The 12,511-nt window shown below is 42.9% G+C and overlaps 1 protein-coding gene across 1 annotated transcript in view; it reads left to right on the top strand.

Annotated features, from left to right (window-relative positions):
* Positions 1-1,898: 1,898 nt before the first annotated feature.
* SSU72 (SSU72 homolog, RNA polymerase II CTD phosphatase) overlaps positions 1,899-12,511 on the top strand; it is a 13,247-nt gene continuing 2,634 nt past the window's right edge. Inside the window, exons 1-3 of the mRNA XM_008641172.2 lie at positions 1,899-1,902; positions 2,143-2,383; positions 11,848-11,987. Coding sequence (XP_008639394.2) covers positions 1,899-1,902; positions 2,143-2,383; positions 11,848-11,987 — 385 coding nt within the window. The remainder of the gene's footprint in view (positions 1,903-2,142; positions 2,384-11,847; positions 11,988-12,511) is intronic.

Here is a 12,511-nt window from a genome sequence, read left to right as displayed (position 1 = left end):
TTACTCTTTATGACAAAGCTCATTGTTTTCCATCTTCTGGGTAGGTTTACTGGGCCAAAACCAAATACTGTATATTCATTTTCTTGTAGGAATTGTTCATTGTGAAAAATGTGCCACATTACCACAGACACCTGATGATTCCAGATGTGTCCAGCTGTTTAATAAAAGGCTCCTGAATAATGGCTCTGTGCAAGCATTTTTCCCTCTCCTGTGCCCCAGTTGTTGCAAGAACGGTGTTGAAATGTTTTTAGGATATTTCATAGCGGTAGTATTTCATTGTACCTGAAGCATAAGTAGTGTAAAAACTGACACTACCACTCACCAAGGTACAAAGCACAAAATTCCATGTGAGGAACTCATATTCCAGCTATTCAAGGAAGTAATTTTGAATGGGTCGTGGGCCTTGGAGGCACAAATTTTTGATGTGTTGAATGTCAGAGATTTCAGATTGGCTTTATACGAGATCATGCAAACTTCAGGGACATCTACAGCAACTGGAGGTGTGGAGGTTTTAATGTATGTGATCCAAGCAGACCTGTTTCAAAGAATAACATTAATGGAAAAAAAAAAAAGTTAGGAGGAAACCATAGAAGAAAAGATGAAATTGAAACATGAATTTTTTAGCACTGCAATTTCTTCTGTACATATTACGCCTTTCTTCAAGTCCAGTAGAAGCAGCAGAATCAAGACTTGGGTCTGCAAGTATTGCAGGGAAAATAAATGAACAGTGACTCATAACTGCACCAGTTACATGTGATGGAGGACTGGGAGGGGCAAAGATTTGCACTTTTTTCCACTTGTATCCGTTTTCAGTCTTTAGTCCTGCAGAAAGAAGCAAGAAACCATCATGTATCTTGTCTGTTTACAGAAATAGGAACCTATAAATAGTTGCTGGAGGAAAAAGTGTGGGGAAGCAAGAAAAGAGAAGGGGGGGGCTGTGTTCCAGTAGGAGGAACTGAAGGAAATAGGTGTTGATAGTTTCAGAGCAGCGTTTGAGTTTGGGGCAGAAGGTGATCACAGTCTCTGCCCAGAAGCATTTGGGATCACTTTGAAGATACCCTTTGAAGGCAAACAGACACATTGAGTCCGTGTCTTCTGCTGAATTTTCTTGTCTTGTATGTGCAGACCAGGGAGTCAGAGGCTGACTCTTGCACTGGGTCCCAAATCTGCTCACTCTCCTCAGAGGAAAGCACTACAAATTCGGGGTTATTACTGGGGATGTGGGGACACAGGCATTGGGTTGTTCACTCCATTCAGTCTTTGCTAAAACCATTGATGCTGAAAGTGTGAGTCCTTAAAAAAAAATGGATTAAGTTGTGGTCTCGCTGTTTCAAGTTAGATTGTCATTACAGACCCAAATGTTTCAGCCTTCTGGATGATAGCAACAGTATTTTACCATGTAACTTTGTCCATTAGATCACTAGAAAATCTCCTTTTTTGTCCCATTATTCAGTATATTGCCATGTTTTGTAATATTACTGAAGGATGTATTGAGGTTCAAGTACAAATATTTCAGTTCATCAGCAAGAACATTTTGGCATCACTCCTAAAGACAAGCAGGGTCCTGCCTCCTTTTTTTTTTTTTCAATTATAACTATTAACCAAGTAGTTGTTCATAAGAATGGAATGAAGTAATCCCTGGTTTAGCCAAGAGTTTTAGAGAGCAGCCAGCAGAACATCTGCCCCACTTGTGTAAAGGTAATTGCACTGTATGGTTTTCAGTGCCAGGCACACAAATGTTTATCCTGGGCTTATTAAACTAGGCTGTTTGGGCAACAAAGTGAGAAGAATAATGCAGTTGAGCCAACGATCTTAGCAGGACACTTAAATATTGACCAGTCAGTACAGTTATTTATTTGTATTAAGAGAAAAACATCTCTGCCTCCACTGTGTTGTCCATGAGTGAGTACACAACACACGCTTGTTGCAAATCCAGGATGTTGGAAAGCACAAAAGGAAAGCACAGAAGACATTTCCAAACAGCTGTGTACCATAATTGTAAGCAAATTCCTATCAAATAGAGGTGTTTCTTTAGGAATGGTGTGTGAGTTTGGATTGTAACTGCAAGGAAAACACGCGTTGGGTACTCTTGGCAATTTGGTTGCCTAACTGTTTGGCTGTGATTTGGTTGCTGGCTAAGAGGTGTTTTTAAAATTCACTCTGTGTTCTTCAGCACTTTAATTTTTAAAGTCTATCCAACCTCATGGCTTTCTTTCCTCCCTTCCCTTGTGTCTTTCAGCAAACGAGGATTCAGCGTCCGATCCTTTGGCACAGGGACTCACGTGAAACTGCCAGGACCAGCCCCGGACAAGCCAAATGTTTATGACTTCAAAACAACATATGATCAGATGTACAATGATCTGCTTAGGAAAGACAAAGAACTGTATCCCTGTGGCATGGCCTCTTTAAAAAATCCAGTGTGGTTCATCCTTGAAAGGTGTAATTCATTATTTGGCATTAAGAATCTAGAGTTGCTTGGCTGGCGAACTTTAAAATGATTTTAAGTTTATAGGAGGTTTTTTAACAATGGGCCTCTAATGCTCCCTTGTAAATTGTTACCCAGTTCCAATGCACACATTCCAAATGCTCTTTTGTAGTGTGTTACCATGTTTAGCTCTTGAATGAACACATCAATACCCTCACAGATTGTCCATTGCCTCCCCTGCACTGTGGATCCTTCTCAGTGCTAAGACTGTCCTGGTTATGGATTTGGGAAGAGCGACCACCTCGACATTAATGTTGTATTTAGCTCAGACAAACTGCCAGGTAAGGCTTACAGAATACTTTCTCTGGGAGAGAGGATACCTTTCATTAAAGAGCTCACCCTTCTCACTGAGGATTTGTGATACGTGATTTGCTCTGTGCACCGAGAAAAAATAACCCTGTAGTTTGTTATAAACAATGGACAGAGGAGAGCCCAGTAACATTTAATCCTGGAGAGCAAAGGTGATCGGGGCTAGGCACACTACTGAAAATGTCCAAACTGCATTATTTTAAAATTCCTATATTTAAAGTTGATTTTTTTTTTTAAGAAAACCCACAAACAAGAATTGGGGAACTCATTCTAGATGTTTTTTCAACAAGTATCCTTTTTTAAAAAAAGTTCAAAATGTAGGATGTAGTCTTAAAAGGATCACATGAGATGTGCTGGTTTATTTGATTTTTTTTTTTTTATCCCTCTGCCTATAGAGAAAAGGAAAATCTTGCAAACTCATCTTAATGAGGTATGCCATATCCATATCCTGATTAAAAGAACTGCTTAAAAGAAAATTCCTTGAGCTGAGAATTAATTTTAACAAGCACGAACGACTTGAGATTTCCTTTTTGAATTCTTCATTGCTGCTGTGCTGAGTATGGCAGTAGTTAGTGACAAAAACCAACAGAAAGCCAACTTGTTCCCCCCCACTCAGCATGTTTTGGAGTCACCATTGTGGTTCTGCTCCATGCTTTGCTGTGTTCCCCAAATAAATTTGCAGTGTTACAGTTAAACCTTTTCTCAAGATACAGGAGGTTTAAACAACAGCCACTGCAAGGGAAATAGGGCAACAGCAAATGACTCTGACTTTGCTTTTTTGATTCTCAGATAATTTAAGGTTTGCAGACTGAAGACTGTCAGCGCAGAAAGCAACTCCATTTCCAGAAGTGGGTTTTGAGGGTAAAGACTTTAACCAAAAGCAGACCTGCTCTCATCAGCGAGTTGTGGAATAGTTTTTTTGTGACCCAGGGTCCCAGGGGCTCTCAGTTTTGTTGGGTGAGCATAACCTCAGAGAGGGGATGGGAATTACCTGTGGGGTGGGAGGGGCTGCTCTCCTCATGGGCTTGGAGTGTGGTTGGGATGGGGGAACAGAAGGAGGGGTGGTTCCATATGATTCAGCTGCTTATTCTGTTTCCCAGCCTTGCTTTCATCATCTGTAGCCTTTCCATGTGGTCTGAAATTTTGAGTCTTGCTGACAACACGCTGCTTGTTCCCATATTCCAGTGAGGAGACACCTGAAGTTTGAGTGCTCTCCTTCCAGGCGCTGTGGACACCAGATACTCAGTGACATTGTGGCTGTGAGGGAACATCCTCTGCCCAAATAAATGACCCCCAGGTTCAGAAAGCAGTGGCCTCAAACAGAAATGAGCTGCTGCACTATTGGACCTCACTCAGAGCAAGGTTCAAAGTGTGTTAGAGAGAAGAGATGCACTGAACCTCTCCTGTTCACTTGTGAAGAGGGGGGACAACTATTAAAAACCCACTCTGCAGAGACTAAAAGCACCTTCATTGCAGTTAATTAGTGAAATACAGAGTGCAGCCTCTCATACCTTGAAGGCATATGTTGAATTTCAGAAGCACAGGAATAGGGGATTAATGGAGCCAGGAATACAGATTCAGTTGAGTAGGTGGTTACAGTAGATCTAAAATGGAAGTACTTCAAAGCCTTTTAAGATGTGGCAGTTAAAACATAGAGTTAAAATAAGTATCAGCATCTCCCATTGCATTTTTAGAATGTAGCATTTAAATTCCCTGAGCCCCAATCGAGGACTGCCCCAAAACCATTTAACACTGTTCTGAACGTGGCTTTTGGTTGCTTTTTAAAACATTCCTCTATTATTTCTGGGACAACAGTAGAGAATTGTTTGAGGAGGACTCGTTTGAGGGGGACGCAGCCATGGTCTGTAGTACCAATACATACACCACCTTGTATTTGCATGTGTAACCCACCTTTCCAGCATTAGCATTACTTGTCCTTACGATTACTTGCCCCTTACAACTCTGTGAAGGGGTTTGAGGACTTAATTCTAATTCTATGGTGGTGACTTCAGAGGTGAAACAAAAACAGAGCAAAACTGCTGGTGAGCCTTGCCTTCAAGTGAAGGCAAAAGCTAGTCAAGGGTGAAACTTGCTAAACAATTTGAATTTAAGCCCAGTTTAAATCTTCATCAGCAGTTGCTGTTATGCCCAGGGATAGGAGCTGTTCAAATGGAAATTTAACCAAAATTGTGCAGGAATTGCTCCTGGGTTCTTTATCAGTGTGAGTAACTTCATGGCTGATTGTTTCTTTCCTTTCCTCAACGCTGATGTGTCTGTGACCCTCACATTAAAGATATCTAACGATTTTCACAGATGGGGGGTATTTTTAATTAGGATTTCTAGGCAGCCTGCACCCACCCTGCAAGCTTGGGCTCCTGCTCTGTTCCTGACATTTTTTACTTCCTCTTTTAATTTGACCTCCCTAACTTTAGATAAGATTGCAATTTTAGCTCCTTAGCTACATCAGGTTATAAAATTATGGGGAGGGTGGAAAACGTGTCCTCAAGAACTTCCTAAAGCTGCTTCAGTTAGAAGGAAAATTCCAGAAATGAAGAAGAACTTGGTGCATCTCCCTTGAAGACACTTGATTCTTTTCTGTCAAAAAAAAAAGGTAGTGATAATCTTGGTGATGGGATCTAGTTTTAACTCTGTGAACTCCATATTGAAGTTGGATGCCCATGTTGATATTTCCATGTAGCTCAGTCTTGAGGAGTAACTGACTTAAATTCTACTTCAGGTAAGCTCTTCATGCATGTATTTATCTTAACATTTTCATCTGGGTTTTCTTCATGGATTTTGAACTGATAAGCACTTGTCAGCTTCTGTCGTGGGCTGTCACTCCAAGTGTGCAGCAGGAGAGCTGTGTCTCTGGAAGCCATTTTGGATGTTTTGTTTAGATATGTTGAGGGATTTTATTTTTTTTTGTTGGGTTTGGGTATTTTCTTCTCCTTTTTTTTTGAAGCCTAACCTTGCAAGAGCTAAAAATAGTTGAAGTCATGGCCTGTGTGTCAGTGGCAAATCTTCTTCCAAAAGCAGTGCAGTACAAGTCTCATTTTCTTTCTTACCATGTCTTTCAAAGCACTTCAGTGCTCCTAGAAATAGAGAGAAGGGATGAGGATGGAAAGAAGTGTTTAAACTGGATTTGAAGACTTCTAAGAGGCACATTTCTGCAAATCAACACACTTCCAGCCACAGGCTGAATTCCAATCCCTTTTTCTCCATGAAGGATTGCAAGACCAAAACGCTTCACAAAATCTCAGGCCTTTCAAAGGCAGCAATTTTTCAGTACTTCTTCATCTGCCTTCTGATCACACTGCCTTTAATCTTGGCTTCATTCACATTAAAAAGGAAATACATCAAATTGTTAAAAATATATAAGCTAGATATATATTATTTAAATATTATTTCCCGTGTGTTTGAGCCTTGGGACGTGGTAGAAACTACAGACCCCAATCTAATAGCAAATGCTTTTCAACAACATAAAACATCCTCTGCCATCCTGTCTCTTCTGGGTAGTCTGAAAGGTTTATTTCCCTTACCCAAGGTGAGTCCTAAACAGATGCTCTGAGGAATTCTGATTGAAGGATCCAGTCTGAGGCTGATGACTTGTATAAAATCCATTCAGAGCTGGAGTGATTCCATTCTTTGGCAGTTTCACCCCAGTTTGAAGCAGGGGAGCGAAGTGACAGTCGATGCTTCTTGCCTTGAAGTTGCCTCCTATTAACACAAAACTTCTGTGCCAACATTAGGGATGCTTATGCTTTTTTTTCTTTATTCCAAACCAATTCCCATTTTCATGGTAGCAACTGTAATTCCTTAAGCTGGCATTAACTGCAAGCCGGGAATGTTTCCTGCAGACCTCATCCAGCATGGTGCTTTCTCTGCAGGCTCCTGGTGCAAAGTGGCCCTGCTGGCTCTGTGATTGTGTTCTCAGGTTTCCTAAATGTGCTAAATGAAATGTTCTAATTGATTTAGGGTTTGCAGTGCTTGTGGTTTGCTCTGTTTGAGGTACCTTCTCTGGCTATAACTGGAAATTCTGAGTTTCACAGCACAGACCGGTGGCAGCAGCGGAAGCCAGTTTGGAAATGGCTGTTGCAGCCCCTGTTTCCCTGGGAAAGGGGTGATTCATCCTTTCCCACAGACCTCTCTCACAGCACTTCCCCCCCTCCCAGTCCTACATTTGCTGCTCATCTTTGGAATCTGGCACTGCTTCCCAAACCTGCATCCCAAAGAAATCATCCCAAAGTCACTTGTGACCCTCCCGAGCCCTCTCGCTCGCCTGCTGGTCCTTGGAATGACTGCAGAAGTGACATCTCTGTGTCCCTTACTGCCAGGTGATCAAACCCTGTAGATTCCAGCAATCCAAACCAAACTCCTCTTGAAGTTCACGCTTGGATGAAGTGCAGAGACAGCTGTTTGATGGCACAGTCAAGACATGCCACATCCTCAAGTCATCTTGTCCTTGGTACCCTTGTCGTTCTGGTAGTCCCTTCAGTACATCTGTGACATCCCTTCTCTGCCTCTTTGGCACTGGACTTTGCCATTACTCCCTTTCTTTTCCCCTCTGACGGCTTCAATCTGTCCATTTTCACCCCAAATACAATTTCAGCTGCTCAGCACTAGCAAATTCTTGTCTGGCACTTGAGCTCAAGGTGTTGGCTTGCCTTCACTGATATGTGGGGTACAGACCCCTCAGCTCTGGGGCTCAGCCAGGCTTCAGGAAGTGAGCAGGGCTGGCATGTGGTTATTTCTGTTTGGTTATTTCTGTTATTTCAGTTGGATTTATCTGTGCAGCTCCTGGCTTACAAATGCTGGGTGCTTGCCCTTCACTAGGAAAAACAAGTTCAGTTTCTTTGCAGGTCATTCATGCACAGGCACGAATGTTGCAGAAATGTCATGGAGCCCAGCTTAGCATCTTCGTGATAATTTGGATGGCATATTTTAGAATCATAGAATGGTTTGGGTTGGAAGGGACCTTAGAGCTCATCCTGTGCCACCCCCTGCCATGGTAGGGACACCTTCCACTGTCCTGGGGTGCTCCAAGCCCTGTCCAACCTGGCCTGGAGCACTTCCAGGGCAGCCACAGCTTCTCTGGGCAACCTGTGCCAGGGCCTCCCCACCCTCAGAGGGAGAATTTTTTCCTAATACCCCATCTTACCCTGCTCTGTTTCCATTTGAATCCAACAGAACGCTTCAGTGTTAAGATTTTATTAATTTAGAGAACAACAAAAGACTTGTGAGCAGTCTCTGGTTTGTACTAAACTGCACAGCTTCAATTCCAGAGGAAAGGCATTGTGTTCTCTGGCTGTGGAGTGAAGGCAGTTATTGCAGCCATAACCACAGTGCTTGGAAAGTAGAATTTGTGCTGCCTGTGCCCATTTCCAGTCTTTCATTCCCTCAAAAAAGGAGCTGATTGTGAAGGTGGAAGAAGGTTGGGCAGCCTCACCCCACACACACACACTTCATTTAAGGAGATGTCCAGCTCCTAGCCCAACTGCCAGGCAGGCTTTAACACAATGTGTTCTGCTTATAATGCAGATACTAACAAATGAATTAAGGTGATATGGAAAAGAGACCTGCAAATGCCATTCATGCTTGGGTGAGAAGCACTCTGCTCCGCTCCTGGTTTTCCCAAAGAAGAAATGCAGTGTCTGAGGATGGTGTCACCTGCACCAAAGGGAATAATCAGCAGATTGATTTGAAGATGTAGAAGCTTTGGGTGCCAGCCATTACTTTAAAAGATTTTTTTTGCCCCCCTAAAAATGATGTATACATTTTAGCAAATATCATTTGCCCAGTTATGTTTAATAAATTGGCCTGTATATTTTCATAGAATGGCCTGGGTTGGAAGGGGCCTTAAATCTCATCTCATTCCACCCTTCTCCATGGGCAGGAACACCTTGCATAGACCAGGTTGCTCAGAGCTCCACCCAGCCTGGCTTTGGACACTTTGGGCAGGGGGATAGGCATGGGAATTTTAGTTGTGTATATAATTAATTTCTATACCCCAACACTTGCAGCTCAAATCACTTGTGAGCTTCAGCTTCACATGGGAGTTAAAATGAAACTTATTGAATGCTTGGATCAGTAAGATCATTATTTTATTATACAGCACAGAGACTTAACTGTCTTGGCCATCTCTAGGTTGGTGCTCAGGGCTTTTGGGTTTTTTGGGTCCTGTCAGTGACAAATAATGATAAAGTTTGGAGGGGTGAGGGATGTTTGGAGGGATGGTTACCCAGATGTCTGGAGCACAGAGCAATCAACTGGATGGTAAAAGGCATTTCTGGTGTCTGTGACAGGAGTTTTAAATTTGGGTAGCAAAAGCAGTGAAAGCTTTAGGGGTTTAGCTAAACACATCCTTTTTGTTGTTTAAATAAATCTTCACACTAGTATGGGATATTCTTAGCTAAAAGGAGAGAATGCAGAGTCAGTAATAGAAATTCTCCATGAGAATGAGCAACAATGCTGTGCCTGTTGGAAAAATTCGACTTTTGTGCTGCAACATCTCCTTTTTATATTGAGCCTTTGCACTGCTGAGTCGTCATGCCTAAATTCCATCACTCTGTGGATCTGTTTAGCACAGTTACTCCAATAAAGGTGAAATCTGAATTGGACTCAGTTTAAAAATGAGATGGATTTCCTCTGCCAAGAGTTTGCAGTAGGTGAAGAGAAATGTAGGCTTGTTCTGGTGTCGTCCTGAGCATGGAAGGGCTACAAAGGTGTGACAGCACAGAAAACCAGGGGAAATTTTGTCCTGAAAAGAGAGCAGGGATGCACAGGACAGGGAGCATGGAGTTGAAATGTGTTGGAAGGAAATCAGAGCCTGACTTAAGTGATTCAACACCTGCCAGCGTGGTGGAAACCATTAGTAAGTTGCAGTATCTGCATTCACCTGAGCTCCCAAGGAGCAAGAAGCTGGGTTTATTATGCACTGGAAGCAGTTTTGCAGAGCTCATCCCCTGCCTGCTCAAAGGATGAGGTGGTGCTGGCTTTTTCCAGGTGAAAAAGATTCCAGGCAACCAAATCGGAAAGCGCCATGAATCTGAACTGCTTCTCTCAGTCTCCTTTTATAGGCAGATGGACCCTTGGAAAAAAAAAAAATAGCTGTAAGCTGGCAGCAGAGAGCTGGGCTGTGAAGCAGAAATCTTGTGTGGGTTTGGGAATCTGCGTAATTCTGTCTCCAGGCTCAGTCAGGAAAGCGAGGGGACAGATGCCAGCAACATTTTATCCTAGAACGGGAAAAAAGAGAACCCAAAAAAGTGTGTGGGATGTTGTGGATTCTTTTTCCCCCCTCTTGAACTGCAGGATGTAGAAATGAGGAGTACAGAGCCCAGGAAGGGCTCCCTTTCCAACTGAGCAAAGCAACGCAGGCAGATGTTGGCATATATTGGAAATGGCAGATATTTTGGAAATGATATTTTGAAAATGCAGTCATTTTCCTGCTCTGCAGATAACCAGAGGTCTGAGGTGGCTGCATCCAAGTGGGGTTTTTTTTCCAAGTGTGACTAACCCCACGAGAGTTCACAGGGGTGCTGGGGTGAACCAGTGGGTGCTGGTGTGCAAGAGCTGCTGGTGAGAGCTTTGGGCTGTAAAGGACAATTCTTTAATAATACAAGCAGAAACCTTCTGGGAAAGAAGAGTGGTAAAAAAGGCTTGGGACTGATGTGGAGAAAAGAAAGGCAGCAGAAGTCATTTGGCTAATTGACAACATTTAACTGTGCTAAACAGCCTATCACTCAGTTCGTGGTGCACAATTGAAATTACAACAAGTTGAAGTGCAGTGGTGCAGACACACAGAAGAACTGAATCTATTTTCAATGTGAAGTAGACTCCTGTAGGTAGAAAGCTGGGTTTAATTTTTAATGTAACTTAAACACTGGAGGGATTTAAAAGCTTTGGAGGCTGTTTGCTTGAACAGGAGTACCTTGAGCACACAGGTGCACATCTGGGCAGTAAAATTGGAGCTCCTGCAAGAAGGTAGGCAGGAAGTTGTAGGTCTTTTATTACAAAAATAGTAGTGTTTCCTGAAAAGAAATACATGTCTGTCAGCTTTTCAGCAAGGAAATAAGCCCAGATGACCTCTTACAGACTGCTACAAATAATGGAAATTGTTTTATTCTCAGAATTCTGTTATCTCAAGAAATTACAGGCTGTTATCCCTGTTATTATATTGTAAAATGGCTTAAAATACAGCTGTGTTAAAGTCAGGAGGAGATGCATCCACTCCCAGGCTTTCTCAGTCCAAACCTTTCCTGGTATTCCTAATTCACCCCTAAAACTTTGCCTTCAGAGGGAGTTTGGTTTTACTCAAACCTGCAGATTGATGTGACAGTCAAGCCTGGAGTGCTCCTGATGAAACTGCACGTCCCAGGAGGGTGGGAAAACAGTGGGATTAGAGAATCCTGCCGGCAAAGGGGCTCCAGGATGTAAAATCAGAGCCTCAAGGTTACAGCACCAGCATAAATTTAGCTCCCAAGCAGCATCACAGATTCCTTTCACACAGTGATGAGGCTCTGACAGGCATAAAGTCAGTGTTTTTCTTCATTCCCATTTATGCATCTCAGGATATTTTTATGGGATGTGCTTCTGAGGTTTCTTTGACTTCCTTTGGAGGTTCAGTTGCATAAACCCACGTTCCAGGGAGGACTTTGTGCAGGTGGCACCTGAAACACCACAGGATTGCCTTTGAAGAGCGAGGCCCCTGGAGTGAGGGCCAGTGGCCGAAGGGAATGTAGGACATCCTGCTCACAGAAACAGCACAGGCTGGGGGTTCTGAGCGTTTATGGATATAAAAATAGTTGCCCAAGAAAAGTTGTCCTTCTGAGGGCCTTTTAAAGCTGTGGTGCCAGTGACAGGTCTCTGAACAGCAGCTGCATGATGGGGATCACACTGTCACCTTAGGAATCTCTTTAGTGGTCACTGATCTTTAGATTTGCAAACAGAAAGAATATTTTATTTTAAAGGTGCAGTTATTATTTAACTTGTGCTGGTCATTTGCTCAAAACCATGACTTTCCTTCAAGTAAAGATACTTAACTCAAGCGTCTTCAGATACACACAGAATGGAATTTTACACATGTTGGACAGAAATAAGAGAATCAAGCCACGACCAGAAAGATTCCAGAACTGCAAAGATGTTTTTGATTTGATCCTAACGTGTGAAGAAAGAGTCTATGATCAAGTAGTAGAAGGTAAGGAGCTTGAACTGGTAAACCAAGTTAACTTTGAGTGGTTTTTTTTCCCTCCTCCCTGAAGTCCTTCACAAATCTGGAAACATCTCTGTCTCCTCCAACTACTGAACACCAGTGAGGACAAGAGCGCTTGCAGTTATTGATGCAGATTTATGCACCAGAGAAGTGATGGCTGAGCACTTGTCCCCTAAAGGTGCTGGCAGCCACACAGAGTGTGTGTGCACAGTAAGGGCTGGATAAGGAAATTTATAGAAACTCCGTGTTTGGTTTGGAAACGCTCACGGATCTCAAAAACTTAAATTGGGATGAGCTGATGGAAAAACAAGTCTGAGCTGTCTTCCTTGTGCAGCTCCCCTCCCTTCCCTGCAGAAGGCTTCCTGTGACCTCCCAAGCAGTTTATCCCCCTTAAATACCTCCTGTACGGGTGGAGAAACTTCACTTAACCCTGCAAATGTGCTCCAGCTCTGCCCTTAAATGAGTCAGAGATGTGCCAGAAGGATCTCAGCTGGGGATCCACACGAACA

This window comes from Corvus brachyrhynchos, unplaced genomic scaffold (genome assembly GCF_000691975.1).
Source record: "Corvus brachyrhynchos isolate BGI_N302 unplaced genomic scaffold, ASM69197v1 scaffold68, whole genome shotgun sequence".
NCBI classification, from domain to species: Eukaryota; Metazoa; Chordata; class Aves; order Passeriformes; family Corvidae; genus Corvus; species Corvus brachyrhynchos.
The sequence above is the reverse complement of the archived record's forward strand: the minus strand, read 5'-3'. Positions and strand labels throughout refer to the sequence as shown.